At 41.9% G+C, this 26,430-nt stretch overlaps 3 protein-coding genes across 7 annotated transcripts in view; 1 reads left to right on the top strand and 2 right to left on the bottom strand.

Moving 5' to 3' along the window:
- Positions 1–3,633: 3,633 nt before the first annotated feature.
- On the bottom strand, positions 3,634–8,012 carry ntpcr (nucleoside-triphosphatase, cancer-related). Of its 2 annotated transcripts, none has more exons than XM_019870677.1 (5): positions 7,911–8,012; positions 6,949–7,111; positions 6,770–6,872; positions 4,605–4,835; positions 3,634–4,113 (listed from the first exon to the last, which is right to left on the bottom strand). In XM_019870677.1, the coding sequence occupies exons 1-5, from the start codon at positions 7,942–7,944 to the stop codon at positions 4,045–4,047; spliced, it is 600 nt and encodes a 199-aa protein (XP_019726236.1). In that variant the 5' UTR covers positions 7,945–8,012; the 3' UTR covers positions 3,634–4,044. The 2 variants fall into 2 exon arrangements, with proteins under 2 accessions (XP_019726236.1, XP_019726237.1); XM_019870678.1 differs by having other exon boundaries at positions 4,605–4,814.
- A 1,020-nt stretch (positions 8,013–9,032) lies between these two features.
- Positions 9,033–11,560, bottom strand: map10 (microtubule associated protein 10). Its single transcript, XM_019870676.1, has 2 exons — positions 10,211–11,560; positions 9,033–10,177 (listed from the first exon to the last, which is right to left on the bottom strand). The coding sequence occupies exons 1-2, from the start codon at positions 11,415–11,417 to the stop codon at positions 9,144–9,146; spliced, it is 2,241 nt and encodes a 746-aa protein (XP_019726235.1). The 5' UTR covers positions 11,418–11,560; the 3' UTR covers positions 9,033–9,143.
- Positions 11,561–12,600: 1,040 nt separating this feature from the next.
- Positions 12,601–26,430, top strand: part of LOC109516240 (signal-induced proliferation-associated 1-like protein 2) — an 81,220-nt gene continuing 67,390 nt past the window's right edge. For 2 of the 4 annotated variants that reach the window (XM_019870619.1, XM_019870617.1), the window contains exon 1: positions 12,602–12,776. The gene's annotated coding sequence lies outside the window, so the exon portion shown is untranslated. Of the gene's footprint in view, positions 12,777–26,430 lie in introns of all 4 variants that reach the window. The other 2 variants (XM_019870620.1, XM_019870618.1) reach the window with 2 other exon arrangements.

Raw genomic sequence — 26,430 nt, 5'->3', positions numbered from 1 at the left:
ACTTACACATGCATTCGCACATGCACACAGCCGCTACAATCACATAGCGGAATGGAGACAGACCGCAAAAGATCCGTATTTGCGGTCCAAATTTGCCAAATTCATCTAGCTGGAGCATCCATCATTGCAAGTCAGTAATCTGTGAACCATTATCAAGTCTCTCACTGTGCTGACTGCAGCATGACTCACACAATGTACATGTGATACAACATGTCCATGCGTCAAATCAATGTACTTTTGAATTCACAGACTTGCATCATGTCCACAACGTGTACAGACAAAAAAAAAAAGGGAAACCAGGCTTTTTTGCTGAAAACTGAAAACGGAAGAAAGTATGGACTCGTTTCTCCCTTTTGCAACTTCTTTCGACAGCATCTATGATGGCAGCTTGTTGCATTTTGATGCCTATGGGTATGTCTGCATGAAATTCTTCAACTCACTGAAAAAAAACATGGCGATCTAATCACAATGAAGACGATTTGGCACCTTCTGTCTGCACGTCAAGTTTTAAATGACAACCACATTCTCTGCAAACCTCAGGGACAAAAGGCCATCGATTGATCGTCTTGCCCTCGATCTTTGTAGCCTGCCCGTGAACTCTGACCTTTGCGTCATCCTCTGACAACTTCCATTGCTTCAGCCATCGCTGCAAGGGCTTAACCCCCTTTTCCCTTGCTCACATTATAATGCGCGCTGTGTCACCGCCACAGGCGCCACTTGTCGCTGGATTAAAGGCTCAGGGGTAAGGTGCGGGATAAATACGGCACATAATACAACAATCTTCCTCGCATACTTCAGCATCATGACAGATGTCGTTTGCCCTCTGTGAGTGAAGGATAAAAATCATTCTTGTGTTTAGATTAATAGCTGCTTGTTATATTTATATTTTATGAATTATGCGGGAGGGGCTGCGCTATTCCACACTCTGCTTTGAACTCAAGCTCAAAAGATGGAGTTGTATTTGAAAGTCAACGCTATCTGCACCCACTATATGCCAATACCTTTGGCCCCATCTGGTTTCAAATTGAGAGGCTTCATAAAACAGTGGAGATAAGCTCTTTGTTTTCTTTAGCCTGGCTCTGGTGATTGACACAATTGGATGATGCCATCTAATATGCATTAGCATATTCCACAAGTTTCCATGGACATACTGCACAACTGTCCAACAACGCCCAGTGTCCTTGTCCGATAAACCACTCGCACTCCAGCTATGTTGTTCTTCACATGGTTGCTTGCACCGAACTGTAACCTCCGAACTGAGGCGGTTTGGGATGGACCACTAATAGATGCATTGTTGTCACGGTTTGCATGATAGTAGTGTAGTTGGAGGACCCCAAAAAGCAGGGAGGCAGGGAGGAGCAGGGTGGATTGACCAAAATGTATTTAACAAAATGCTGAGAAAACTAAATCCAAAACAAAGTCCTGAACACAAAAAAAGAGTCCAAAGTATCAAACAAAAACAATGGCTAAAGCAAAAAAGTAACAGACACAGCAACAGACACCATGCTGTGGTCGTGCCGGGAGTCCTTTTAAAACAGACCACTAATGACACAATGACCAACAGGTGTGCAGCTGCAGGCGGAGCCCTACAGTGCCACCTGTTGGCCACAAACAGAACCATGACAATTGTATTGTATTGTATAGATACATGATTCCCTTGGTAACATGAGTTAAGCCTGGTGTTCACCCACTTTGCACAGATCAGGTAAGGGGAAAGTGGCTTCAAGACTGGGTAATCCAGTCTTAACTATAGCGCGTTAAACACCGGACATCTGCCCAACTATTTGCTGACTTCTTGCTGGTTCATTGTGACTGTGCGTTATGTGCCAATGCAGAGTCCAGATCACGCACTGTGCCCCCTCCCATTGGAGCATAGGTTGGGAGTTGCTTTTTCCACCCCTCTTCCTACCCCTTGCTCTCGTCTAAGAAATCTGAGCGCCGTTTGGCGACCCATCCTTCTTCCCGCTCCTGTTTCCCTTTGTTAGTGTCATTGTCTTTTCATGTTCCTTTGATGTACAAAAATGTATATATGAGATATGTTTTATTTTAAATTGAAAAATGTTCAAACTGTATTGTAAATAGTCTGAAGATTTTCAAATACAAGTATTAAATAAGAATAGGGCACTTGGAGAATAAATGCAAATCCAACGTGTCACCCCCCCCCCCCACAAAAAAAAAATCAATCATCATCATCCAATGTACAGCATGGCATCTAATCATATCATAACACATTAAAAATATCCAGACAGCATTTGTAGGATAAACCTGGCAAAGGTCTGTATCACTCTCACATAAATCCCCCTGCTACCATGCAGCAGGGTACTTACAATCACATGCCAATCAGGAGCGGTGCCTCCCACCGCACCGTGGACTCCAATTGCCCAGTATGTATGTGCCAAAATGACACATACTATCATACCGCAATGGAAGATGAGAAGCGGCACCATTGCAACGTTGTTTTGGAGTGCCAACTATCGGAGAGACGTGAGAGGTGGTCAAAGAGCAGATGATGGCGCAGCAGCATGTCTGACGCACATCACAGCGGGCTGCTCTCACTGCAGCTGGCCTGACAGCTTACATCACTTATGCAAGCGATATTAAAAATAAGCCAAAAGTCTAGTTTCACTTTGAAATGACCGGGCACTCTTTGGAGAAGAGGCCAATATTCTTGCTAGCTTTCTATTTCAAAAACTTCAATCCCATGACAGATTAAAAACTCACACTAGAGTGAGGTTTTTCGGATTCAGAAATTAACTTGATCTATGCTCTTGATATGTGCCTCTGTATCTGCTACTGTCGATTTGAAAGTATGAACTCTAACAGCCAAGAGGATAGGTCCTATATATACTGTATATATGCACATATATACTTCCATTTTCTAATCCGTTTATCCTCATGGGGGTCACAGGCGTGCTGGAGCCTATCCCAGCTGTCTTCAGGCAGTAAGTGGGGTACACCCTAAACTGGTTGCCAGCCAATCACAGGGCACACATAATAAACAAGCATTCACACTCATACCTCGGGCAATTTAGAGTGTTCAATTGACCATGCATATTTTTGGAATGTGGGAAGAAACTGGAGTACCCGGAGAAAACCCACACAGGTATGAGGAGAACATGTAAACACCACACAGGAAGGCCAGAGCCTGGAATCAAACCCAGGGCTTCTGCACTGTGAGGTGGACGTGTCAACCCAACATCGTTCCACCATACACGCACGAGCGCGCGCGCGCCCACACACACACACACACACACACACACACACACACACACACACACACACACACACACACACACACACCTATGCACCCTTCAGTACCAATGAATGATCATGATTTAAGTTTCAAAATTCTGTATTTGCAATTATGAGTGAAAATAAATCACGATGGAAAAGATGATACATTTTTGTTTCATCGCACTTTCAACCCAAGGACAAAAATGACATGAATCTTTGTCTGATGTTGCCCTCTCAGGTGTCGTTATAAACAAACACAATCCGAACACAGTGTCATAAAATTGTGAACTGTGTTCTGCATTCCCCCATTTTTTTAATCCAGCATACATGCATCGGACAGCAATCACACTAATGTATAGGGACCAATTATGGAAATTGCAAGGAAAACCACAAAGCAGCTAAGAACAAAAACATTTATTTTTCTGCTTTGCAACTGATAAAGCATACATGTTAAATATTGTACAGTATGTTGGGTGAATTTTAATGAGCACATCCTCAAAGCGGCCTAAAAACAAAAACCTGCTGTCTATAATTGGGAAAATTCAAAATTGTTGCGTGTGTCTGCATTGTGAAGACCAGCAATTTGATAACACAAGGCAAGATGCTATGTGATCTATCAATTATTCAGCAGAGAAACCATTTTGAGGGAGCACAATACAAAACTAAATTGTGTACTCATTGAACAGCTGGGTGATCAGGTCACAAACCTGTTCGACTCCATCTAAGCATACTTTAACAACAAAATGAGGTCTCAATTGCATGTAATTGCATGTTTATCTTTCAAGAGTTGTTATCCTCATGCTAGCTCTGCTATTTTAAACACTCCCGAAGAGCTGATAGAATATCTTGCAGAATGGTGTTTCTGTTTTCCCTCGTCACCTGGGCAGAAGAACAAACAAATACAATGTTACTTTGAGAAGTTATAAACAGGCGGTACTTGATGTTAAACCCAAAGTATACAATGCAGGATTATCATGCTAAAAGGTGGAAATACTGTACGTGACCTTTGTGTGAGAGAAACAGTGAGTCATAAAGTACACAACGCCTTACTGTAACCTTGTGCAGGATAAGTATAAGTACTGGTACTTAACATGACAATATCCATAACGGAGTGTCCCTCCATGATAAATTATCTGGACATTTCAGCGAAGCCTTTGTTGTTTAATCAGTCACGCATGATTTGCTGTTAATCCTTGTAGGTCCTCAACAATGCAATGCATGGCTCGGTGCAACACACCACAGACTGTCGCATAAGACCTTGTGTAAACATGGTCCTACCGCTTCTAAAAGCTCTTAAAACTGACCTACATATCCTGCTCTCCCCCACCCCCTTTTCCTAGCGAGTGTACACTATTTGTGTTTGTACTCACAGTGAAGACTTTGACATCGCTCCTAATCCGCACCTCTTCCACCAGGCCAAGCGGTTTCCCCTTGGGAATGGGGATGGTGCCCAAGACGGTGCAGGAAGAGCAGTCTAGTGTCTGTCTCACCGCCTTGATGAACGGCTGGCTGAAGAGTTCCATTTTGCCAATCTCATCAAGGACAAACACCTTCTTGCCGGTCCCGTCTTCCAAGGCAACCTGGACACAGGACAGCACTGACTGGAGGGAAAATGAACAACTAATTATTCACTTATTGTAGAGCAGGGTTGCCCAAACCTTTTGGACCGAAGATCGACTTTTGATCAACCAACCTCCCGGGATCGCCCCTTACCGCGCACGCGCACGCACACACACACATGCACGCCATGATGAGAAACAGCCTGACACGGAGGCATGCGATGCACTTTTGCAGCCTGTTCACTATCGGAGCTCACACGTACCGTTTTAAAGTGCTTCCCTGGGCCCTCTAGATTCCTATTCTTTGCCCGTGCCCTTAGTGAATTGTACACGAAGCAAACTCTGAATGAGAATCATGACGATAAAAGATATAGCGCAACAGCTCTGATCACAAGCTACAATTGCAGACTGCAGAGCGCTAATAACTTCCGGTGACGTAGGTCACGCGCCACCGTAGGTTCAAGATTTACCTGCTTTTTCATTTTTTATTTTTTAAATATTTTTTGGGGAAAATGAGACTGATAGGATGATTAGGTTGCAGTGTACATTAACACAAAAAATATATTACTAAAATGTACAAAGACACACAAATGTTTTTTTTCCTCATCTACAGCCATCGGATCTACTTGGGACCAGTCCTCGATCTACCGGTCGATCCGGATCGACATAATGGGCACCCCTGTTGGAGAGTAACAGTTTGGAACTAGTTCCTACGGCATACACTTGGAACGTAGGGGTTGAGTCAACAGCGATTTTGCACTTTTGGCCTGTGTGACAGGGAATTGTGCGAAGTTGTAACAGGATTATAAAGTTTAGCACCCGATGCTCACGTCTCCGCCCTGTTGTGTTGAAAGCAGTTGTTGCTGTCTGACATCGCCACAAATCTGCAGGTAGTACACAAAACTGCGGGATGCCAGATTGGAATGCAGGAACACTAACGTGCCAACTTTGCTGGTCAGTGTAAACTCACAATTTAATTTGCATCACTGTATAGGCTTGCAATAAAATAATGGGAGGAGCACTGGCTGAAATTTCAGCACTCTATTTTTCCATGCCAGTGTTGCCCATCTGTCCATTTTCTATAGTGCTCATCCTCAATAAAATGGTGGACTGGAGCCTATCCCAGTTGACTTTGGTCAAGAGGCGGGGTACACCATAGGCTGGTCGCCAGTTAATCACAGGGCACATACATTCAAACAACCGTTCACACTCACATTCAAGGCTATGGAAAATTTCGAGTCCGAAATTATCATAACATGCATGTTTCTGGAAGGTGAGAGGAAGCTGGATTCCCTCGAAAGAACCCACGCAATAACTGGGAGAACACGCATATGCAGGAAGGCTTGAGCCCACTTTTGAAAGCAGAACATTAGAATAGTGAGACAGATGTGTATCATGGAAGCATTGTTTTACGGACTGGAGGAGTTGTTGAGTAGTAGCAGATATTTGGGGAGGATTCCAGAAAAATGGTTCAACAATAGTCTAAACACGAACAAGAAGGTTAAACAGCAGTCTAAACCTGCGATCTGAGTTGAACGAATTACATGGAAAACCCGTCTCGACTTACAACATGTTCTAGTTAAGAAACCAGAACCAAATAATTTCATAAGTAGAGGTACTACTGTATGTGAGTTAGGCTGTGAGCACACAGAAAATGGTTTACTGTGATTATACAGAAACATTGACAAGAGATAAGAGGAAAAGGCAGCACCATGACACCTTCCTTTAAAGCTAATGTGTAGGCGGCACAACGGGCTCACTTTACAAGCAGGATATTCATGGTCAGTGACAGCGAGACGGCACCACTGCTACTAAAAATGTCACTCTGGAATTTATGTGTTTGCAGGCTTCCAATTATGCACTCTGGTTTGCGAAAATCAAAAGGTTTGATGATTTTGTTAAGCAGGAATAAAAGGCAGTGTTCTATGATCTGTTGACGAGGGTAATTATAACAGGCACGCCAGTGTGTGGTGTACCTTCTTTAAGAGGGGGAGTGCCAGCCGTTCAAATGAAGGTAAATCCACAACATACTGTCCTACTGTGTACTGCCGTCTGCCATGAGACTCACCAGCGATGTCACTGTTGGGTGAAATGCGTCCTGAGGTTAATCAAACACAACATCAAAAAAGAGCAGCTTGTCTGACATTCCTGCTACCTGATTCTGGACAAGCGGCCTCTTTCTCCACTCGCTGTGACCACATCAAACCCCACTCTGCGGCCTCCTTCTCTGACCTCTTCCGTGTAAAAGCCTTCCACCGAGTGGCCCGAGGACACAAGCTCATCACACACCTTCTGGACCAGAGTGGTTTTACCCACACCTGCAGCAAAAATACTGGTCAACTTACTGATATATTGATATGTGGGTCCTCACTATTCAGTATGGTGGAGTCTTGTTCCTATGGCAGTGACATAACCGGAAAGGCCCAGATTTCCCACCAAGGCATTTTGTGAGTAAACTGAAACAAGAACGTCATCATGTCATTACATTTTTATGATATTCTTGTCTAATGGTGTGCCATGAGATTTTGCCTTTAGATATGGCTGGATGGCTGGATGTGTGGATGGAAAAGGGTGCATTGGCTCAATAAAGGTTGAGAAACACTTTGAAAGACTTATGCAGTAATTAAGTTTAATTAAAATAAATATTGATATTGGAAACACTTGTCCATGACTTTAAAACAATCAAACAAATCGCTGTAGCTTTGAGTGTCTTTTTGTACCATGTAGTGACGTATATTTGTTACAATAGGTCGTAACCTCTAAATTCATATCGATACCGTCGTAAAACGAGGGCACCGCTGACAACATTGTTAATGCATCTTTTCACTTAACACTTCGGTATGCTGTGGCAATTAGCACATTGTCAGGGAAAGACTGACTACCTAACTTTCTCTGTTTATCAATTTCCTTTTATTTGGTGTATTTTATTGAGGGGACGGGAAGGGGGGTTAACGAAATTAATTACTGGACGAGTCACTCGTAGAATCTGATTTGATTAAAAAAAAAAACGACTGTATTGGCCTCATTTAAATTATGTTTTCGTGAAATAGTGGCGAACACAAATCTCAGTCAATAAGTTTCCAGAGAGTGGAGTGAGTGCAATGCCTTAATAGTTACCTGGCGGGCCAGTCAAGAAAACGTGTCTGAGCATTTGATCAACGGCTTCTGGCACGCCGCTTCACTTCCGTAAACAAACCGTGCGCATGCGCAGAAGGCTCACGAAGACGTTTTAAAACGCACTCAAAAACATTGTACGTGTTAAAAATAAGTAATTCTTTTTGGGAAGTCAATTTATTTTCTCAATATATCAGATGTTTTTGACATTCGAGCAGTTTTCCTTCAATTGTCTATTTCAAACTTCGTTTGAGGTGAAACATGAAGACAATGGGATTGTGCCTAAAAAGGAAAATACATTACTGGTATATAGTTTCGCTCACGAAATACATAATGGGAAGAAATTATATACTTAGAGATGTTCTAGCAATGCAAATGGATTAAAAAAAACCCAAATCTAAAGCACTTAATATACGTGCCATATTACTTGCCATATAACTTTTATTACTGTGCATTATTTTATGGGATGTAATCACCATTTAACACCACTCACAAAATGTTAGGAATATCCGGTTTAAGGTAAAATTTAGGATCAAATTCGGCTTAAGGTAAAATTTAGGATTGCCCTAAAATTGACCCTAACTTTTGCAGAACTTTATTCAACCTCTGAACTTCTGAATGTAGGCTACACGTCCAACCCTGCAGTGTTTTTTTACTTGCATAACACACTTCTCCAATAAAAAGGTGAACAACAAAACACTTGATCCATGAATATGCCAACTGGTTGAACGAAAAATGGTACAAAGTTTTTAAAGTCTTCTTCATTATGCTGTTCACATTTTGACATAATGACACCAAGACGACCCGTAACATTTACTCAACATTACCTTGCCATTGCAAGGCTTCAAATTTCAAACAGGATGGTGATGCCATTCGACCATGAGTCTTTTTTTTTTTTTTTTTTTAATCACAGCAAAGGAAGTGACAGACTGCCGGCCACTCATTAGTGGTCAACCCCGCACACTGAGACAGTTCAGTTGTTTTCAGCCGTGTTGCTGTAGGTGCAGCAGGCCTCCAAGAACAGCTGGTTGTACAAAAAGCACAGTACCATTGAACAGTTGGACATGTGTTTAGAGGTCAAAGTGAGCCCACCTGGAAAATATTTGAAGAAATTGAGCCTTTTTATATATTGTCTTTATTTCAAATACAAATGTACACATTATGTGTAATCAATACTATGTGCAATCCTAGAAGACCATTAGCCCTGTGTCCATATATGTAGTAGAGACATTGTGTTTACAGTGTGTAGCCAGGAAGTTTGAAGCCCACAAGCTCAGATATATGTTGATACTCTTTTCTGAAGTCCAGAGATCCAAGGTCGTCTTCCAGTTCCTCAGCCTCCAGTGGGTCAGAGCGTATAGAATCTGAAGAACCTCGCCAAACGAGGCTGCTGTTCTCACTTTTTTGGCCCCTTGCTGACGTAGCTTCAGAACTGTCATCATTTGCCTGTTTCTTGGAACATCGCATTTGCACAGAGGCCGCTCCATCCTCATCAGAAGAGCAGCTGAGTGCAGAGTCTCGTGTTCGAGGCTGGATGAGGTGTGTGCCCCTCAATACCCGCTGTACGGGGCTGTGACCTCTAATTGGTGAGGGGAGGAGGGGTCTCTCCTTAAAGGGTTCAGAGTCCAAATCTGAAGTGTGGAATCCATGGGGAAAAGGAGGCTTGGATTGGGCAGGTTTGGGACTAGTGGTTGTGTCTGCATCACTGGCCTCAAAACTGTTAAAGTCATCTGCGTAGTCCTCTTCTTTGTCGGTGTCTGACAGTAAAGACCTGCGGCTACTAGGTCTACTACTTTTACAAGAGTCCAGTTTAACATCTTGGCTCTTTGATTTAGTCCATGTCAGGATCATTTCGGGAAGCTTTTTGATTGTGGCATCATCATCATCATCATCATCATTGACACGAGGGGGGGAGATGGATGCAGTTTTTCTGTCTTGCTTCGGATTTTCCAACTTCGATCTATCATCATGTTTTACCTTTGTTGTACCCTCCACTGCAGTGACAACTTGCATGTTTTGTGTCTTTTTCATATTTTCTTTGGGAATAAAATCTTTACGCTTAGCTGATTTCTTCCCTTTACTTGTACTTGACTGTGTTTCATTGGCTGTGTGTGATGCCATACAGTCCCGATGCTTCACCACTGTGCAGTTTTTCTGCCGCCTTAAATTGTACGTTTTTGTAGTTTTGTACACTAGCTTTTTCCTGTGTTCTTTACTCTCAAATAAGTTCTCACTTTGCTTCTTTTGCATTGGTCCTTTAGGTTCAGCATTCATATTTTGGGGAGAAACTATTCCCAGGCAATGTAAATGCTTTGAATGAAGACTGTGGTCCACCTTGCTTTCTTGCACTGGCCTTGTTTTTGGTGTGATCCCTTGTCCATCTGAAGCCCCAAGAGAATCTCTTTTATAAATCCAATCCAAGTCTGGATGATTCAACACAGACTGCTGGTGCAGGTTATGGACATTTAACTGCGACAGTTCAACAAAAAGAGCATTAAGGAGGGGCAGCGGTCTCAGAGCTTCCTCAAGTACTTTTGGAGCCACATTTTCTGATGTTTTGGGTGTATTTTGCAATACCAGGTCCATCTCTGAGGAATTTTCATTTTCAGAGAATGTGTCTTTTTGCGTTAGAACTGTTGAGTCAGGTTCAACTAATCTGTACTCATTTTCTTGGGTGCTATGTTTTTCCTTGCCAGAATTGCAATAGTAAAGACATGGGGGACAAAACACAGTTAGGTCCTCCTCAAAACTCTTCTGTTCTTGGACTGTGTGAGGAATGTGACTTATTGGGACACGTTCAGTCTGAGTGGATGCAGCATGTTTATCCATATCATCCCCACCATCATCAGAACTGTCCTGCGTGGGCAACTGTAATCTCATACAGTCAGAATTGTTTATTTTATTTGCTCTCTTCTTTATGATGCCTTCTTGAGGACACTGTTCTCTGGAAATCGGGATAGTTTTCGTCACACGCAGCGGTAGGCTGACTCCCACAGTTAGCAGTTTATAACTCAGAGAAATAACTCCAACCGGCTCCTCTGCAAGGTTGTTTACACGCACAAAGCCCCGCTCTCCATATGATGAGCAACTAGTAACATCGTGTTCCATGGAGTCACGTCTGATTCTGTCCATGATAGAAGCCAACGAGATGAGGGACGTCCCTAATAATTTCGGTATCTCGTCTTTCAAGTCGAGAATCATAACATAGACAGGTGTGTTGGTGAGTTGCGTATGCAGGGAGTCTAGATTCATTTCGAAGAAACACGACTTGCCTCTGTTAAACGAATATACCAATCGCTTGTTATTGTCGTGCTGTTGGTGCTGAAGTGTATCATCTCTTCTCAGTTCAGGGGGATAAATCAGCAGCGTTGGGAAGTCCAACAGTCGTATTCCAACAGCAAGCTCGTCAGAGATTTTCTTTTCACAGTCAATACAAATATATTCCACCAAAAGCTCAAATGAAAAGAGAGTCTGTTGTTTCGGGTTTCCACCTGGTTGTTTTGACATCATAACAGCGACGTGGGTACAACACACAGTGCAATAAAATCAGCGACAATTCCAGTGAGCATACTCGCTAGCCGCGAGCTAATGTTGCGTTCAAGTGATCGGAGTTTTGTACGCTCTCTGCCGGAAAGAAAGCGCTGGGTTACCTCATCACCCCGGATATCCGGTACTTCCTAACATTTCAATAAATTGCTGCTAAAGGTTGACAAAAAGAGTCAATACTCCCTGAGGGGTGTTACCCACAGTGTGAGTTGTATAAAAATTCTGCCACCTCAAAGAATAAAAATCAAGGGCGTTAGATATTACTTTAACAATGTTTATTATTGTGGCGACTTCCGACTACCTCGTAACTTACTGAGCAAAAAACAGAACAGTATTAATAAAACTACACAATAACAAGTGTGCAAAACGTATATGACATGAAACTAAAATGAAATACTGCAAACAGGTGACGGGGCTGTACTACTTTTAATAAATCTCTATTTTCGTTTATACTGTAGCCATGACACACTCTTTTAAATGATCAAAATGGGATATGTTTTAAAGCTAGTGGTATTGTATGTTTTGTGTTTTGCCAAAACAATGAAGGATTTTATAAATGTATGCGTGATTTGCATTGAGAATGAATTCTAGTAGATCATGAGTAAAATAGCAACCGCTACAATTGACCAAAGGAGGTCACCTTCCAGCTTCTGTCGTCGCCATGACTACAACTGTCGCAAGATTATTAATTTGTGGGGACTCAAGAAGAAAAGAAGTTTAATGGACCATATTTGATGAGTAGTTACGACTACGACGAGGAATTAATTGTTTTCAAAGGAATTTGAAGGAATGCTACAAATAAAAACAAAATGTAAATGTTTTAAAGTTACATTATGATTAACAGCACATATACACTATCTGGATGAATATTTATTCCAATTTTGAAAGCGCTCATGGTGTTATTTAGTCAGACGGTGTCACTGTGGGATCCACAGAGTTTCGGGCCGACGAAAATAAACTTAAAGATGGTTGGTAATAATTAGGTCAGTTTACGCGTGAATACAACAGTCTTGAGATTAATATGTAAACGAGTCCACATTGGTTTCGCTTCGGCACACGCACACGATAGGCGCCAGCCCGCACGCACAAAACATAAACCGTGGAAATAAACCACCTCACCAACCGACACATAGGGCAGCAGGAGTGCCGGTGGGCGGGGACTTTCTCCCGGCGTGCTGTCATCGCCAAGCGAAGTGCTGCTGGATGTCTGAGCTCGCGTCAGTCTGGAGGCTCAGGCTGTAAGAGAAAGAAAGGTACGAACTCGTTTGGCGCTTGGCCGATAAGGATACTTTGTTGGTGATCTGGTGACGTTCTCGATGTAAGGTAAGACAGGGAGGTTTCCCCCTTTAAATGGATCACGTTCTGAGCATGTATGGTTCATATACAGAAGAAAGTGGTGATGCAGCTGAAAAGTGTGGAGTGCTTGCGAGATCGAAACGGTAGAGAAACTCAACCTTTTAGTGCGGGAATTGAAGCCAAATGGACTTTTCGGCGTTTTAATTTCAAAACAAGTCAAATGAATGGTTTGCATCTCTTGCACAAATTTCTGCCTATTAATAAAATGTTTCCCCTGTATTTCATTTACAGAATATAGTTATTGTGACAAATAATGTTACATTCAAATCATATTTAGCATAGTTGTTGGTGGTGGCGGGAAAGAATGGTTTTACTCTTTGGAAGAGAAAGAAAAAGAAACAAATAGATTTACCTTGAAATATTTGTGAATGGGGTTTGTTTCGTGGAGTCAGTTCTTGCTTTAAACGTTAGAGGGCGACAAAGATTTCATTGTCCGTTTGTTATTCCAGCTACTCCCACTATTTAAAGACAATTTGACAGTTAAATCATGTTTTTTTAGTTATTCAGTAAAAGTTAACTTGGGCTGGGCTGTGTTTCCTTTTCTTTAATTTGGAGTATAGCCAGGATTGTCTGTCAAGGAACCATCATCAAGTTGATTCGCCTATGAATATAATCTGTCAATTGCCCGTGCACAATGCACGCCTCATTGCTGAATGGCTCTGTGCCCTCTGTCCCCCGAGAAACTCAACAAGTCCGGTCATGTTTGTGTTCAATCAACCATACTCAATGATGTCTTCCTCAAAGAAATGAAAGCTCTACAAGATCTAAATTCCTAATAAAGATCTTCAAACGGTGAACTGAAGTTGAAATGCAAATTATCGTTGCATAATTTAATGTTTTCTGATTTATCTCCCTCTGGTTTAGCAGTCTCCATCTCAGCTCTTCAGGCAAACAAGCATATTTTTTCCTTGTTTCCTACTTACTGCTTTCATTAAAGCACGATGCATGTCATAGTTTGATGTCTGATAAGTATTATTTTGGTTGTTGAACTCAGACATCTCCAATATATTACATGGCCTTCCTAATGAGTTGGGGTTCTTGCATACACTAATGTGCAATTTTACTTGAAAGTTTGTCTTGGAATGCCTACATTTTATACACTTCTGGAGGATAAAAACCTGCCTTAAATGACTGCCACAGGCACACATGCGCTAGCTTTGAGATGCCGTTGTACAGTCAGCATGGGGTGAAGTCTTTTTAGTTTGATTTAAGATATGTTCCAATAGCGGGAAGAACAGGCCCTTGAAGTGGAATTGTGTTCATATCTATTTCTAAAAACACCTTCTGCATGAATAAACAGAAATTGATAATTGAAGCAGATAGATCTGCCTTAAAAAAAGTTATGTGCACAATGTGTGCTCAGGTAAACAAAAAGACACCTGTCAGGTTCGGAAGAGAGACAGCTTTCTGTGACATGCCTCCGGGACATTTCAAGTTATCATTGTCGGGCTGTTGAGGACTGGGTGCGGCCTTAGGCGTTGGAACCGCCCCTCTAGTGTTACACTGCTTGTGTGTTTGAGACACACTATTTCCCTATTACGATGTTACCATAACGCAGAACTGTTTAGGGAGGGTTTTGTTGTTGGAAAGTACCTGACAGGTATGTCTTCTTGTGAAACCACACTTCCTGTAGCACCTGGCACCTACACTTTGTCCTGTACTCCCTTTGTTAGTTTGTTTTCCCCTACTGCTGTGCTGACTCATCATGTTTTTCAAATAAAGCTCTATTGAGGTATATTGGTGTACCATAACGCCCCACCCCCCTCAAAATTCTCCTGCACCCTGCACACGTGATGAGGATCAGGAACCTTAGCCTGTTCGTGGCCAACAGACCGGCTGGCTGGCAGAGAGTCACAATAGGGCCTCCCCAACCAAATCTTGTTGATTTAAAAACCAACCAACCAGCAGCCGCTGATCACATGCTCCCTGCTCCTGTAGTGAGAGCCAGACGTTCTCCTCATCTTTTTGTCAGCTTTTGTTTATATTGCAGTCTGGATTTATGGAAGATTTAAAGCCCAGTTATCACTGTCAAGGAAAACAGATGCTGTCATTGGGTTGTGTTGTGCTATGTACTGGCTTTGTGTTCCACCTGGAGTCAGCATGTGAAACAATGTGGATGTTTTACACTCTAAAAAACTAGAAAAAGGTCCTGTGGCTCTTTAGAAATCAGACTTTTAATACTGATAATCATTTATCCATCCACCGATGTTCAAATGCGGCATGTCCTCATGAGGGTCGCGGGTGACCTGGAGCATATACCAGCTGACTTTCGGTGGGAGGTGGAGGGGACTCTGGACTGGCCACCAATCTATCTCAGAGCACCCTCACATTCACACACCTAAGGGCAATTCTCTTGACTGTGAGGCAGATGTACTGATGATCATTTTCTTCATTAATTTATTATATGAAGCAGCACTTGGAGATAGTTGTGCTTTGAGATGAATGCTGACTGACAATACTATGGCATCACAAAAAGCCACGCTAATATCACTATCAAATATTGTCATGTACCCGTGTGGCTGTCAATCAGTATAATGGTTCTATATGTGTAGTTTAGCAGCTTGAGCATTAAGTCTCCATTTGAGCACTGTATGTGACAGGTAGAAATATCATTACAGTATGCGTTGCTTCGGGACATACTGTATGTGTCGTTATATGCCGCATGCTGGTTTATTTGTGTACAGTAAGCGTTGGTTAATCTGGCTCTGTTGATATGGTTAAGCCTCAAAGAGTATATTTAAGAAGAGTTAACTTAGGGGTGGCAGGAGCTCATCTGGGGGGGACTTGTGCCTTTGGAACCAGAGGATAACTACTATACCGTTGAGGTGTCCTATCACGCAAGGAACACAACTCAATTCCAGAGTGCAAAATCTGTAAGAGTACTACAGAAACAGAAGGGATCAATCTCAGGTAAAGACAGTCATCAAAAGCCTGCTAAAGAATTACTTCTTTTATTGTGAAGGTGAATTGGATCATTCATTGACCACGTTGACATGCAGGCAATAACTCTTTCAAAAAACAAATATTGGCAATATTTGAAAGGCCATGTAAACGTGCAAAAAACAGCATATGTTCAGACTCATACACATACATAGTTTTAAAATCCAGAATAAGAACCCTGACTTACCCCTTCTCTAACCTGAATTTTTGTTCATATAAACGCAATCGGAATACCTCCATTGAAAGGAACACTAGTTTGTGTTCTCTGAAAGCCCCATCTGTAAAGAATCTTTTGAGTTCAAGCAAGCACTGTACTTGTACACGCCAGCGATGTCATCTTACGTTACCACTCACAAAGCGAGCCTAACTTGAACACATTGATTTCTCCGCTGCATTTTTACGTTATTTTCTGTCTCAACAGCAACATTTACCCAATGTGAATACAAGCGCACATAAATGTGAGTATATAAGTCTGTGCGTCTGGTGCGCAACTCACCAAAAATACACAAGCAGGGGTGAATGGATGAATTAGCATGGCGAAAGTCAGACCGAGTACAGATAAATGCTTTTGGAGGGAGGAGGAATCATGAATATAACGTGTTTTATTGACGGTATAATGTCAGAAAAAGAAATGCCATCGATTTGCATTATGACATAATCCGTATGTCACTGTTTATAATTGATCGCAATTAACATGTATACGGGAGTAACTATGTCTGCTCACATATGTAAAAGCTTATTCTGAATGTTTCAGAAACCAGAATTTTTCCCTCAACCCGAATATTGAAGTCATGTAAACATCTTGTTCCTGGCTACGTGGGATGTGTCTTAAGCCTCTTTAACTAGCGGCTGTCTTTGAATCAAAGCTTCTGGTTGAAATTTTGCCAGTCAACCAGAGGCTTATTTCTGTTCCGGGCACAAGCCGTGCAATGGCGAGAGGGGAAGTATTGCTTGATGTAGCAGATGGTACAATGACAAATGTCAAGTGGTGATCATGCCATCCATGGTGAGGAACCTGTCAACCTCTGGCGATGCACTGTAGGGATTCAGCGAGACGAAGGAGACGTTGGGAAGCGACGTCAAAGGGGAGGTTAAAGGTTTGAGCCTCCTGCCATCCCTGCCTGCTCATGCAAGGCATGACTGCAGAGGAGAGAGAAAAAAATACGGCTTCTCATGTTTACAGCCAGAGCTCTACATTCGTGTTGGAGTTGATCCTGCTGACAACGAAAACTGTATTTCTTCACACAGTGACAATACCAGGAAAGTGTACTAAATGGCTATTTAAAAACAAGGTGTCAATGTGAGAGGAGGGCTTTTATGCTTGAGTTAGAGGCAAACTAAACATCCTATGACCTATTGGTTGGTCAGCAGAGAATTGTTTCTTGCGTGTTAAAATGGGAATGGCATGTATAACCGTCTCACATTCACAGTTTCTATTTGTTTGTCGTTTTATTCACACCACCCATTAATATTGAAGTGCACTTGTGGGTGGAACTTCCACAGGTCACGTCATACAGATGCACCTGCTGATACGGTGCAACAGAAGCAGACAAGCATGAGCGCTCTTGACAAATTTACAACTTGGCTGCTGTAAATTAAGGTAACTGGTGGCCTGAAGTGTTTTTTTTTTTTATTTGCTGAGAAGAAAAATGAGGCCTTTAATGGGAGGCGTTTATTTGTTCAAGTCGGCAACACACCCAGCGATTAACACACAGTCTATTTGAGCATAGGCCACGATTTGAGGATGTACAGTAAGGACCAACATATAGATTTACAACTTTGTGTTCTTACTTTTTGCCATCTTGCCAAAGCAATCAGCTCAAATCTTTTTTTTTTTTTTTAATAGCGCAATCTTTTTAAAATCCCGCATCATTTTTGAATCCAAACTCAATCATGCAACAGATGGCACCATGATATAGTGCTGGCAAGCGCATTACTTATCATAAACAACGGTGAAAATAAGGTCATCTGAGGGCCTTTTTACTGCTGGACAAACCCGTAACGGCTTCTAATTCTGCAGTACTGCAAAACCAACAAAAGCACCAAATTCCATCTCCTGGGTCAGTGGCTAAATTGCCACGAGTCCGAATTTTTGAGCATTCTTTGTATTCCATGTCAGTATTTTCACAGTGTCACTCCAAAAGACGCCACACTTATGCATTACGGATTTGCGAACGTGGAAGAAAGTGTGTCCTGCCAAGATTAATTACCTACACGTCTGCGTCCCTTAGGGACTCATTAATGTCCGTATCAGGAATGTTGGAGGAGGGAAAGGCCGCTGGAAGTTGCTGACCCTCCCAACATGTTTTGTCTTTACGTCTATTCCGCAACAACAATGGAGTGAATAAGCCCTGACTAGTCATTAACCTGGAGGCTGCAGAGTCCAAGGACCAGTCATGAATCTTTGGGTTAACTTGAGTCTGTGTTTCAACCGGCTCAGAAAATGAGGCCAGCCTACACTGAGGGACAAGAGGTGATTTGATGTGCATACCTCTTCCCCACTGTTGCGAAAAAGGGCTTTGTGATGGAGCTGACAAGACGTCCAATGGCTCTCTGCCTGATCTGTCAGCTCATTGTACACAAGACAACGGCATGAAATGCAATAATCATATGAACATGTTCCTGTCTATGAACATTCAATATACCAATCAACCTAGTTTTGGTCATGGAAACCTTTATTTCTTCAGATAGTCAACAGCTCACAAGTATGGATGAAACGGTCAATGGAATACTTGGAAACTGCTGTTATTTTCAGACGGTTAATGTTATCATTGGGAGAGGAGGTAGTGAGACATGCAGAGCAATGGTCAGAGCCAAATGGTATGGTGCTACGTCATTTATTTTTCTACCGTAAAACACATTGGAAGTAAAAAACAATTAAAGACAGCCTACCGTGCCTGCAAAGAAGGAGGCAAAAATGTGTATTTAAAAAAATATATATTTATGTGTGCGGTCCGGTGGGCCAGTGGTTAGCGCGTCGACCTCACAGTGCAGATGTCTTGGGTTCAATCCCTGCTCCGGCCTCCTTGTGTGGAGTTTGCATGTTCTCCCCGGGCCTGCGTGGGTTTTCTCCAGGTACTCCGGTTTCCTCCCACATTCAAAAACCATGCATGGCAGGCTGATTAAACATTCAAAATTGTCCCTAGGTGTGAGTATGAGCATGGAGGGTTGTGCCCTGCAATTGCCTGGCAACTGGTTCAGAGTGTCCCCCGCCTACTGCCCAAAGACGGTTGGGATAGGCTCCAGCACCCCCCACGACCCTTGTGAGGATAAAGCGGATCGGAAAATGAATGAATTAATGAATGTTTTCATATACTATAGTATACATGCAAAGAAAACATGGTATAGGACTGCCAACTGTATTTTGATTTTCAAAATAAAAGGGTGAATCCAGTGATATTTATTCAAATGACAGTTTTTAATAAATTAATGAATTGGTTTATTTCAAGGTTTATTAAAACACTTATGTGTTTCAGTATTTTATCATCTTTCCACTTTTGAATCCTCAGCGTCATTCGGTAGCCTTTAGCTTCAAACGGAAAGGGGCAAATGGCCATAGGACAACTACGACTTATAAAGCGTAAAAAATGCTTGTTTTTTGATGGAGGCTGATTGCAATTAGCAAGTCCAATGGAGCAAAGCCATGACCGATGTGCCATGAAGCGGTCAGCCGTAGTGCGTGTCCGTGTATTTGGATATTGCAGGCATGGATACCTTCACTCAACACCACCATTGAGCGCATCCATTATGTGAACTTCAAATCACAGTAAATAGAAGCAAAATATATTTTATGTGGAAATTCAATCCCCCGATGTAGGTGGCCCGTTATAAGTGTGCACCTTTATGAAGTGGGCTGGAGTTGAACAGTACTGCTGTTATTTTTTCAAAGTTTTTGTGTTGTGCTGTTCTGCTTTGTGTACAACACTGTTGGGAATGTGGAAGTCTTGTGGGTATCTGACTTTTTTTGTCACAGGAAGGAATTTTCTCCCTGAACAGCCCTTTATCAATTGTGAGAAAGTGTCTGTTTTTTTCGTCTGGTCCTTTTATGTTGCCAGCTGCCCGACATGTGACATATTAGCGGTCTGCTTATGGTCTGTAGCCTGTTGTTTGTAAAAGCACTGACGAAACACATTGGTAAGAGGATGTTGTTCCTGTTTGTTTTCACCGAGCCATAAATCAGATGGTGATGGATTTTGTTTTACAAAGACATGTTTTTCTTGGGGGAACTAAAACAACACTATGGTTATTTACATGTTCATTGTCACACTGTTGTAATAGTCATGGATTCTGTTATTCTATACTGTACTTTAACAGCATGGTAGAATCTGAATTCATAACAACGTTCTTTCATTGTCTGAAGCTGTATTTTTGTAAGTTATTTTTAGTCATTATTTGTGCTGTACCTCACCATTGTGGTTGAAGTTTGACATTACCCAGTCGTGGGCTTTGGCTTTGAGATGTTGGCTTTCACTGGGACATCAATACATTTAACTCAAAATCTATTCACTACAGTATAACAGTGTACAATCGTTATCTAACAACATGCCAAGAAAACAAAACTTTAAATCACCAATGTTGTATATTATTTGTAGGCAAAGTCAGCCATCTTTTACTGGTCGCAGTGTGGAGAGCTATGTGATTAAATGGTCACTGTGAAAGTGAGAAATAAATCCTTTTGCCATTGCCAAGCCGGCTAGCTTCAAGCATTCTCTGATTTATCCTCACAATGCCCAGGTTTTCTTTTTCTTCTTTTTTGGGAAAGTCCACCTTGAAAAAGAATTTTCAATCATGTACCGTCATCCGCTCCCGGCTTTTTGCAATGAATCCCACATGAGTCGCTCTGAACCAATCAAAGGACGGAAAAGTGCTGACCTACTCGGAAGGATTCATGCAGGCCCTCCTTTACTGAATCTGAATTTTTATGGAATAAATAAATAAATAAAAATGAGTGTTGTTTCAATTGTATGGGGCGATAGAGCAACACATAGAAGCTGAAATCTGATTGGATGACAAAGATAACAATACAGCAATCCATAAATGACTTGGAGCTGCGCTGCCAAGACACACGACATTGAAAAAAGACAAAAGACTGTTGGAAATCAATTCATCCAATATTTTGACAAATTTCTACAATGTTTTAAATGCAACTCAGCGATTTTGATAATGTTCAGGCCTGCAGATAAGGCCTAGAAGGCCCTGACGGCACGCCACTGCACACACCGTGATACCAGCACATTAGTAGCTTAGTAGTGAAACAGAAAAATGGCTGTACTTGACTTAGGATTAATAGCATTGGCCTATGAATATATTTTGTTGTTAGCAAAGGAGCCCGAGTCGCATGTATGCACCCGAGACTTATTTTAAAAAAAACGTGGAAGGAAAGGCTAAAAGTGGAGGAGTTGAGGTGACACTGGCAGTAGTCCTGTACCTCTCTTTGCATGTGAGGCTCCAGCAGCATATGTTTGAGAGGCATCGACTCAGCCAAGCGGTGCTAATTCAATGCTTGAGCAGTATATTTCATGTCACTCATTTCTTTTTTATCCCACTTTGCCACACAATTTTGACGAGCAGGAACTTTATGACTGTGGATGGACGAGCATGATCTGGAGTGACAGTGGGATGATTTTACCACCCTCCACACACACACACACACACACACACACACACACACACACACACACACACACACACACACACACACACACACCCACCTCCAGTTTCTGTCAGTATGGTCAACAACAACTGTTCTCTGCCTCCCCTCTACTAAAGTGTATTCAAACCTGGTGTGGATATTTGGATATTTGCCCCAGCGGGTGGGAACCTGGTTGGATGCAGAGCCAGGGGGGCAATACATCTGATATCAGATGCTACTTTTTACATGTTGAACTTGGCTTGAAAGAAGCATCAATGCATTCCGGGGAACTGTCACCAACAATACGACGGGAGCTAGTTGATCAAAGAGCTACTGAGGGTAGAGTATTTTATTCATTCTAACCACTCATTACAATACTATAGCTTCTGTGTGTTCCTTGCCCAGGCTTTTTTTTTTAACTGGTTGCCTGTGGAACCTGGCTGCAATGTAAACAGGACTGAAAGGCCACATGCAGTTCACAATGCCGCATGCTCAGCCAGGTGCTTTGAAAAGGACCACAGGAGCAGCTGTATAACCACATCAAGCTGACAAAGTCTTGGGATCTGCATTTGAGCAGAGCATGCAAACATCAGAGGTCAAAGTAAGATGATGGATTTTTTTTTCGATTGTGCTGACACTGTCGCAGACTCTTCAAACACACTAAAGCGTAAACTCCTAAATTACTCACTGAAAATCTTTCTAAATATGTGACGTTCATCAGGTGCATGTAAACAATCTGATTTTCAGCATGCTCACACACGATGGATGTTCATTTGTGCAAAGTGCTGGAAACTTTTGACTTTGGATGAGGGCAGGGTGTAAAGAGAAGCTTGAGTCTTTGTTAATTATTTCCTGTCATTATGTTTAATTGACATTGAAAGGCACTGTGAGCTTCTCCGTGGGCAAGGTTCAAACCGAGCCCTGGAAAACGCCTTTCTTGACTGCGTGAATGGCTGCAATGTCGTGTATATGTTTTCTGTGTGTTTTGTTGTTGATTCAAAATCAAAAACATGTCTGGGGCCTTGTTAAAAAAAACTAAACAAAACAGAAACTGCTCATGAACAATTGTTTTGTAACTATTTAAAAGACTCAGAAAATAAGATCCTGTTGACATTTGCATCAGGAATTTCTTTAGTTTTCATTTGTGGTACTTTTCACATTCTTATGTATAGTATATAACTATAAAATTACGGTGTGGAATTGAAAAAAAACTGTATGCACAATTCACATTATAATGCCCTGCTCAATCCAATGATATTCAATAAGTCCTTTATTGAATATCATTGGATTCTATCAGATATTTAAAAAGTGAAAGAGAGAGATTTATTGAACAAAATGTTTAATGATGTCACTACTGGTGTTTGAAGTAGTGTTTTAAGTGTTTCTTTTTAGCTCCTGTGTGACTGATTGAGATAATAGACTCAGATTTCATTATAATGTAGTACAATTCCATAACACTGCAAAACTACAACCACAATCATAAACGTATTGTTCGATGCATACTTTTCTGACAGTCAATCAAAACATTACCTTTGTAATGGCAGAATATGTGATACATCTTTTGTATTGGATATCACTTCATTGTTCAAATGATCCAAATGTTGTGCTGGTTGGGTTGAATGTCATGGCATATATTGCCCATGTCAACTAAGTTCTTGACAAATATTATAACCCTTGACATATTCACCAAACGCACAAATGTATTTCAATGTTAATTTTGCTGATAACCAGGAGAGGCAGCTGAGCTGCGTCCAATGTCTTTTGTACGTGCTACATTTTTCTCCAAAGAAAGAAAGGAGTGCTTCCTAGGAATGCTTTTGTTAAACAAATAAAAGAAATAATTAGGGCCCCTCGTTTCATCTTTTTCTCGTGCGAGGTCACGTCCACTCAATGATCCCAGACTGCCTATCAAACACAATTCTTAACCGCATGAATTTTCCACAAGTGAGGTCTCCTTGGGGAAACAAGACTGACGAACCCTACTGTAGGGAGGTGTCTTGTGAAAAGAGATGTTTGGATAGAATAGAGCCATGCCTTTCACAACTGTTTCGGGGGGGTCAATCCCTACCCCCTGTTTTTTTATATATCCTCAATTTGTATTGCTTCCCTCCCCACCTCACATATTCTCCTCATCAGATCGGTGGTTTTGGTCAGTTCTCAAGGTTAAAGGTCACTCAATCACTTGGGGGGGGCCCTCACGTCAGCTCACATCATTGCACTTGGCTTTTTGTGGATGGAATGAATCCATCTGCACTTATCTCTCGAGACACTTTACTCATTTAAACTTTCAGGAAGAGGAGGATGGGGACGTGCATTGTGTTGACAGGGGAAAAAAAAAGAACAAGCACATTCACATGACTTCCTCTCCGACGCACTTTTTATGGTCGATGTATGGGTTTGTGGTCTTGTCTAGCTGTCTATTTCTCCAATCATATCTGCTTCTCAAGATACAATCCACACAATTGTACATGCAGTTGTTGAACTCATTTCTTTGCACTTTTACTTGGGTCAATAATGTGTTTCCAAACTTCCAAAGGCAAGTGTCGAGAGCAAAATAAGGTACTCGAATTTGGTGAGCATTGTTGATAATTGGTGAGAAACAGAACGCAGTACTTTGCTACAGCCAGCAGAGGTGCTGTTTAAATTGATCTCAATTAGTCTGTGATCTATAGAAGAACATGACATGAGTTATAGGAATTTGAGTTGCATCTCCATTGACCCCCACTTTGATACCACCATTGGGGAAATAATCCTACACAATAGGGCACTGTCAGTGAAGTAGGAGTTCAGAACATTCACATGGAATGTGCCACTCCATAAAAAAACGAATCAGTTAGTTATGAGTTAGTCCAAGGAAAGTAAATTTTATTGTATAGTATTTCTCTTGACTGGTGTCTCATGATTTGTGTGTCATCTGGAGGTACAATGCATATTCATGGGGGCCTGTTATCGTGACATGAATAACATAACTGCCTCACTCATCTTTTGTCAGTGAAACAGCGTTTTTTTTTTCCCCCCATCATCTTCATTGGACTACAGTATGGAGGAGTCATTTCCTGCAAAAATCTGACTTTGATAAATAATGGAGTTAGGCAGCTAACATTTTAGGGGGTGCGTTAACTTGGTTTGGCCCTTCATCATGATTCATGACACAAAGTTGAGAGGTGTGAAAGCATATTGAACATTTTCTAGAGGTGCAGGACATGGAAAATGAGTGAAAGCTGAATTTCCCCTTCAAAGAATCTGTAATATACAGTAGTTGTTGTTGGTCCGATGGACATTGTAATTAGGAACTTGTTGGTGCGATCGCTTGAGAGCCTTTGTGTGTACTTATGCGTAGGTGTGGGTGGCTCCCAGTGGGGGATTAGTCTTTGACACCCTTTCAGAAGCCAAACCTCACTTTAACACACCCACCGCATGCCATGCCAGCTGCAGCTGTTGGGCCCCATTGCTCGAGATGTAGAGAATTCCTCACACTCTGCAATTAGAGCTGCAGATTGCTGAATAGCGCACATTGCGATGTCCTAAAATGGCACTTGGTCCCCATTCTGCCTCTAGAGAACAGAGAGTAAATAGGAATTGATGAGAGCCAATCATGGCAAACTGGGCCAGTCTGTCTCAAGACTGACAGATTGCGTTCTGTGCAAGCTGCTCCTTGCGATGTGCTGTTAACACCGGCTAAAGAAACCGAAGGGTGGGAAAAGGCCTCATTGATGGGGTGGGTTTCTCACGCCTGACTGAGAATGTTCGCTTGCCATCGAGTCAAGTGGTGCATTGTGATCTCCACCAAAGAAATGCAAATATCTCGGGAACAGATGTACTACTTCTTTTTGCCGGTATGTCAGCAGAGTAATCCCTCACGGCGATGAGGACTGTTTTGTGTGGACTCTGGATGCTATATTTAAGTGTTAACAAGGGAAAAGCCATGTCACCTTGGCATATGTAATGGTTGCTCGCCTTTCACGGCCCTTTTTTCAATAAGGCTGGATGCTCTCGGTGGAGATAAATGGAGGCTTTTGTGGCCTTTGCCAGAAGGAGAGCTCAACAATGCGGGACACACACAGAGCATGGTCTTTTCAAGAGAAAACTGCTCAAAGGAGTATTTCTTTAGCCACTCCTTCCTTTTTCACCCACACTCTCCTTTACTTACTTCTGCTTCTTACTCACTTGCCAAATCGTTACCCTCCTCCATGAGAATCGAGGCTCACTCCCATAATGTTTCCATAAACAGGCCAGGGGAATGGAAATAACTCTGGCCATTTCCTTCCATCCACTCTTCCCTATCTCCATTTAGCCCTTCAGTCATTATTGGTGAGCTCTGGCCAGTACATGTGCTCAATGCCCCTAATAATGCACTATGGTTTGTACGTCTCCAAGTGCACTTTTAGATGTATAGTCTACTTTAAAAAGGATCTGGATCCAGATGATTTTATTGTGTGCAACCACCTGATGAAATAAAATGCAGTAAATTCAACATACCATTTATTTTTCAGTGTATGAGAGGGAGTACTTCGCCAAAGCAAGGAAGGAATTTGTAATCACGACAGTGCCATTTCCAGACTGACAGGTGAATGTTCCAATAATTACAGTCCCATTACAAGCATGCACTCGCATACCTCCCGTAACTAATTAATTTTATTTTATCTTTCATCTGAACATATATAATGAGCAATAAATTCTTTCATGTCATCATGTCTTAATTCAAGACCAGAGTCTTTAAATCCCAAGTCCAGGTCAAGCCTCAAGTGTTTTAGATGTAAAATCACAAGTTGTTAAAACAGTGACTCTAGTTGACTCAAGTCCAAGACTATGTTCTCTTTGCACGATATGACGTCGAATTCAGATTCTTTCGACAAGTCTGATCTTTTAATATAGTCGTTCACGTTACAAAACATCATCTAATATGAATGCAATGCACCCGTGAAGTGTCATGCATGGACACAAAACACGATGTTATGTAGTACGGTGTGTTTACGGAAGTAAGTTTGTCCCCTCATGTCGGTCTCAGTCCAGACACATTTGTGGCAGTTTCACAGATTTTGTGCTGGT

The sequence above is a fragment of the Hippocampus comes genome, unplaced genomic scaffold (genome assembly GCF_001891065.2).
Source record: "Hippocampus comes isolate QL1 unplaced genomic scaffold, H_comes_QL1_v1.1 scaffold76, whole genome shotgun sequence".
Lineage (NCBI taxonomy): Eukaryota > Metazoa > Chordata > Actinopteri > Syngnathiformes > Syngnathidae > Hippocampus > Hippocampus comes.
Note: the sequence above shows the minus strand (reverse complement) of the source record. Positions and strands in the feature narration are given on the sequence as shown.

What these genes read in the sequence shown, in the direction of transcription:
- ntpcr (XM_019870677.1), bottom strand. Translation starts at nt 7,944, where the DNA reads ATGCTCAGACACGTTTTCTTGACTGGCCCGCCAG. An exon ending in TTTCTTGACTGGCCCGCCAG is followed by an intron (nt 7,112 to 7,910) that starts GTAACTATTAAG and finishes TTTTTGCTGCAG; the next exon opens with GTGTGGGTAAAACCACTCTG. An exon ending in GCGATGTCAAAGTCTTCACT is followed by an intron (nt 4,114 to 4,604) that starts GTGAGTACAAAC and finishes TCTTCTGCCCAG; the next exon opens with GTGACGAGGGAAAACAGAAA.
- map10 (XM_019870676.1), bottom strand. Translation starts at nt 11,417, where the DNA reads ATGATGTCAAAACAACCAGGTGGAAACCCGAAACAACAGACTCTCTTT. An exon ending in TCTTCATTCAAAGCATTTAC is followed by an intron (nt 10,178 to 10,210) that starts ATTGCCTGGGAA and finishes CCCAAAATATGA; the next exon opens with ATGCTGAACCTAAAGGACCA.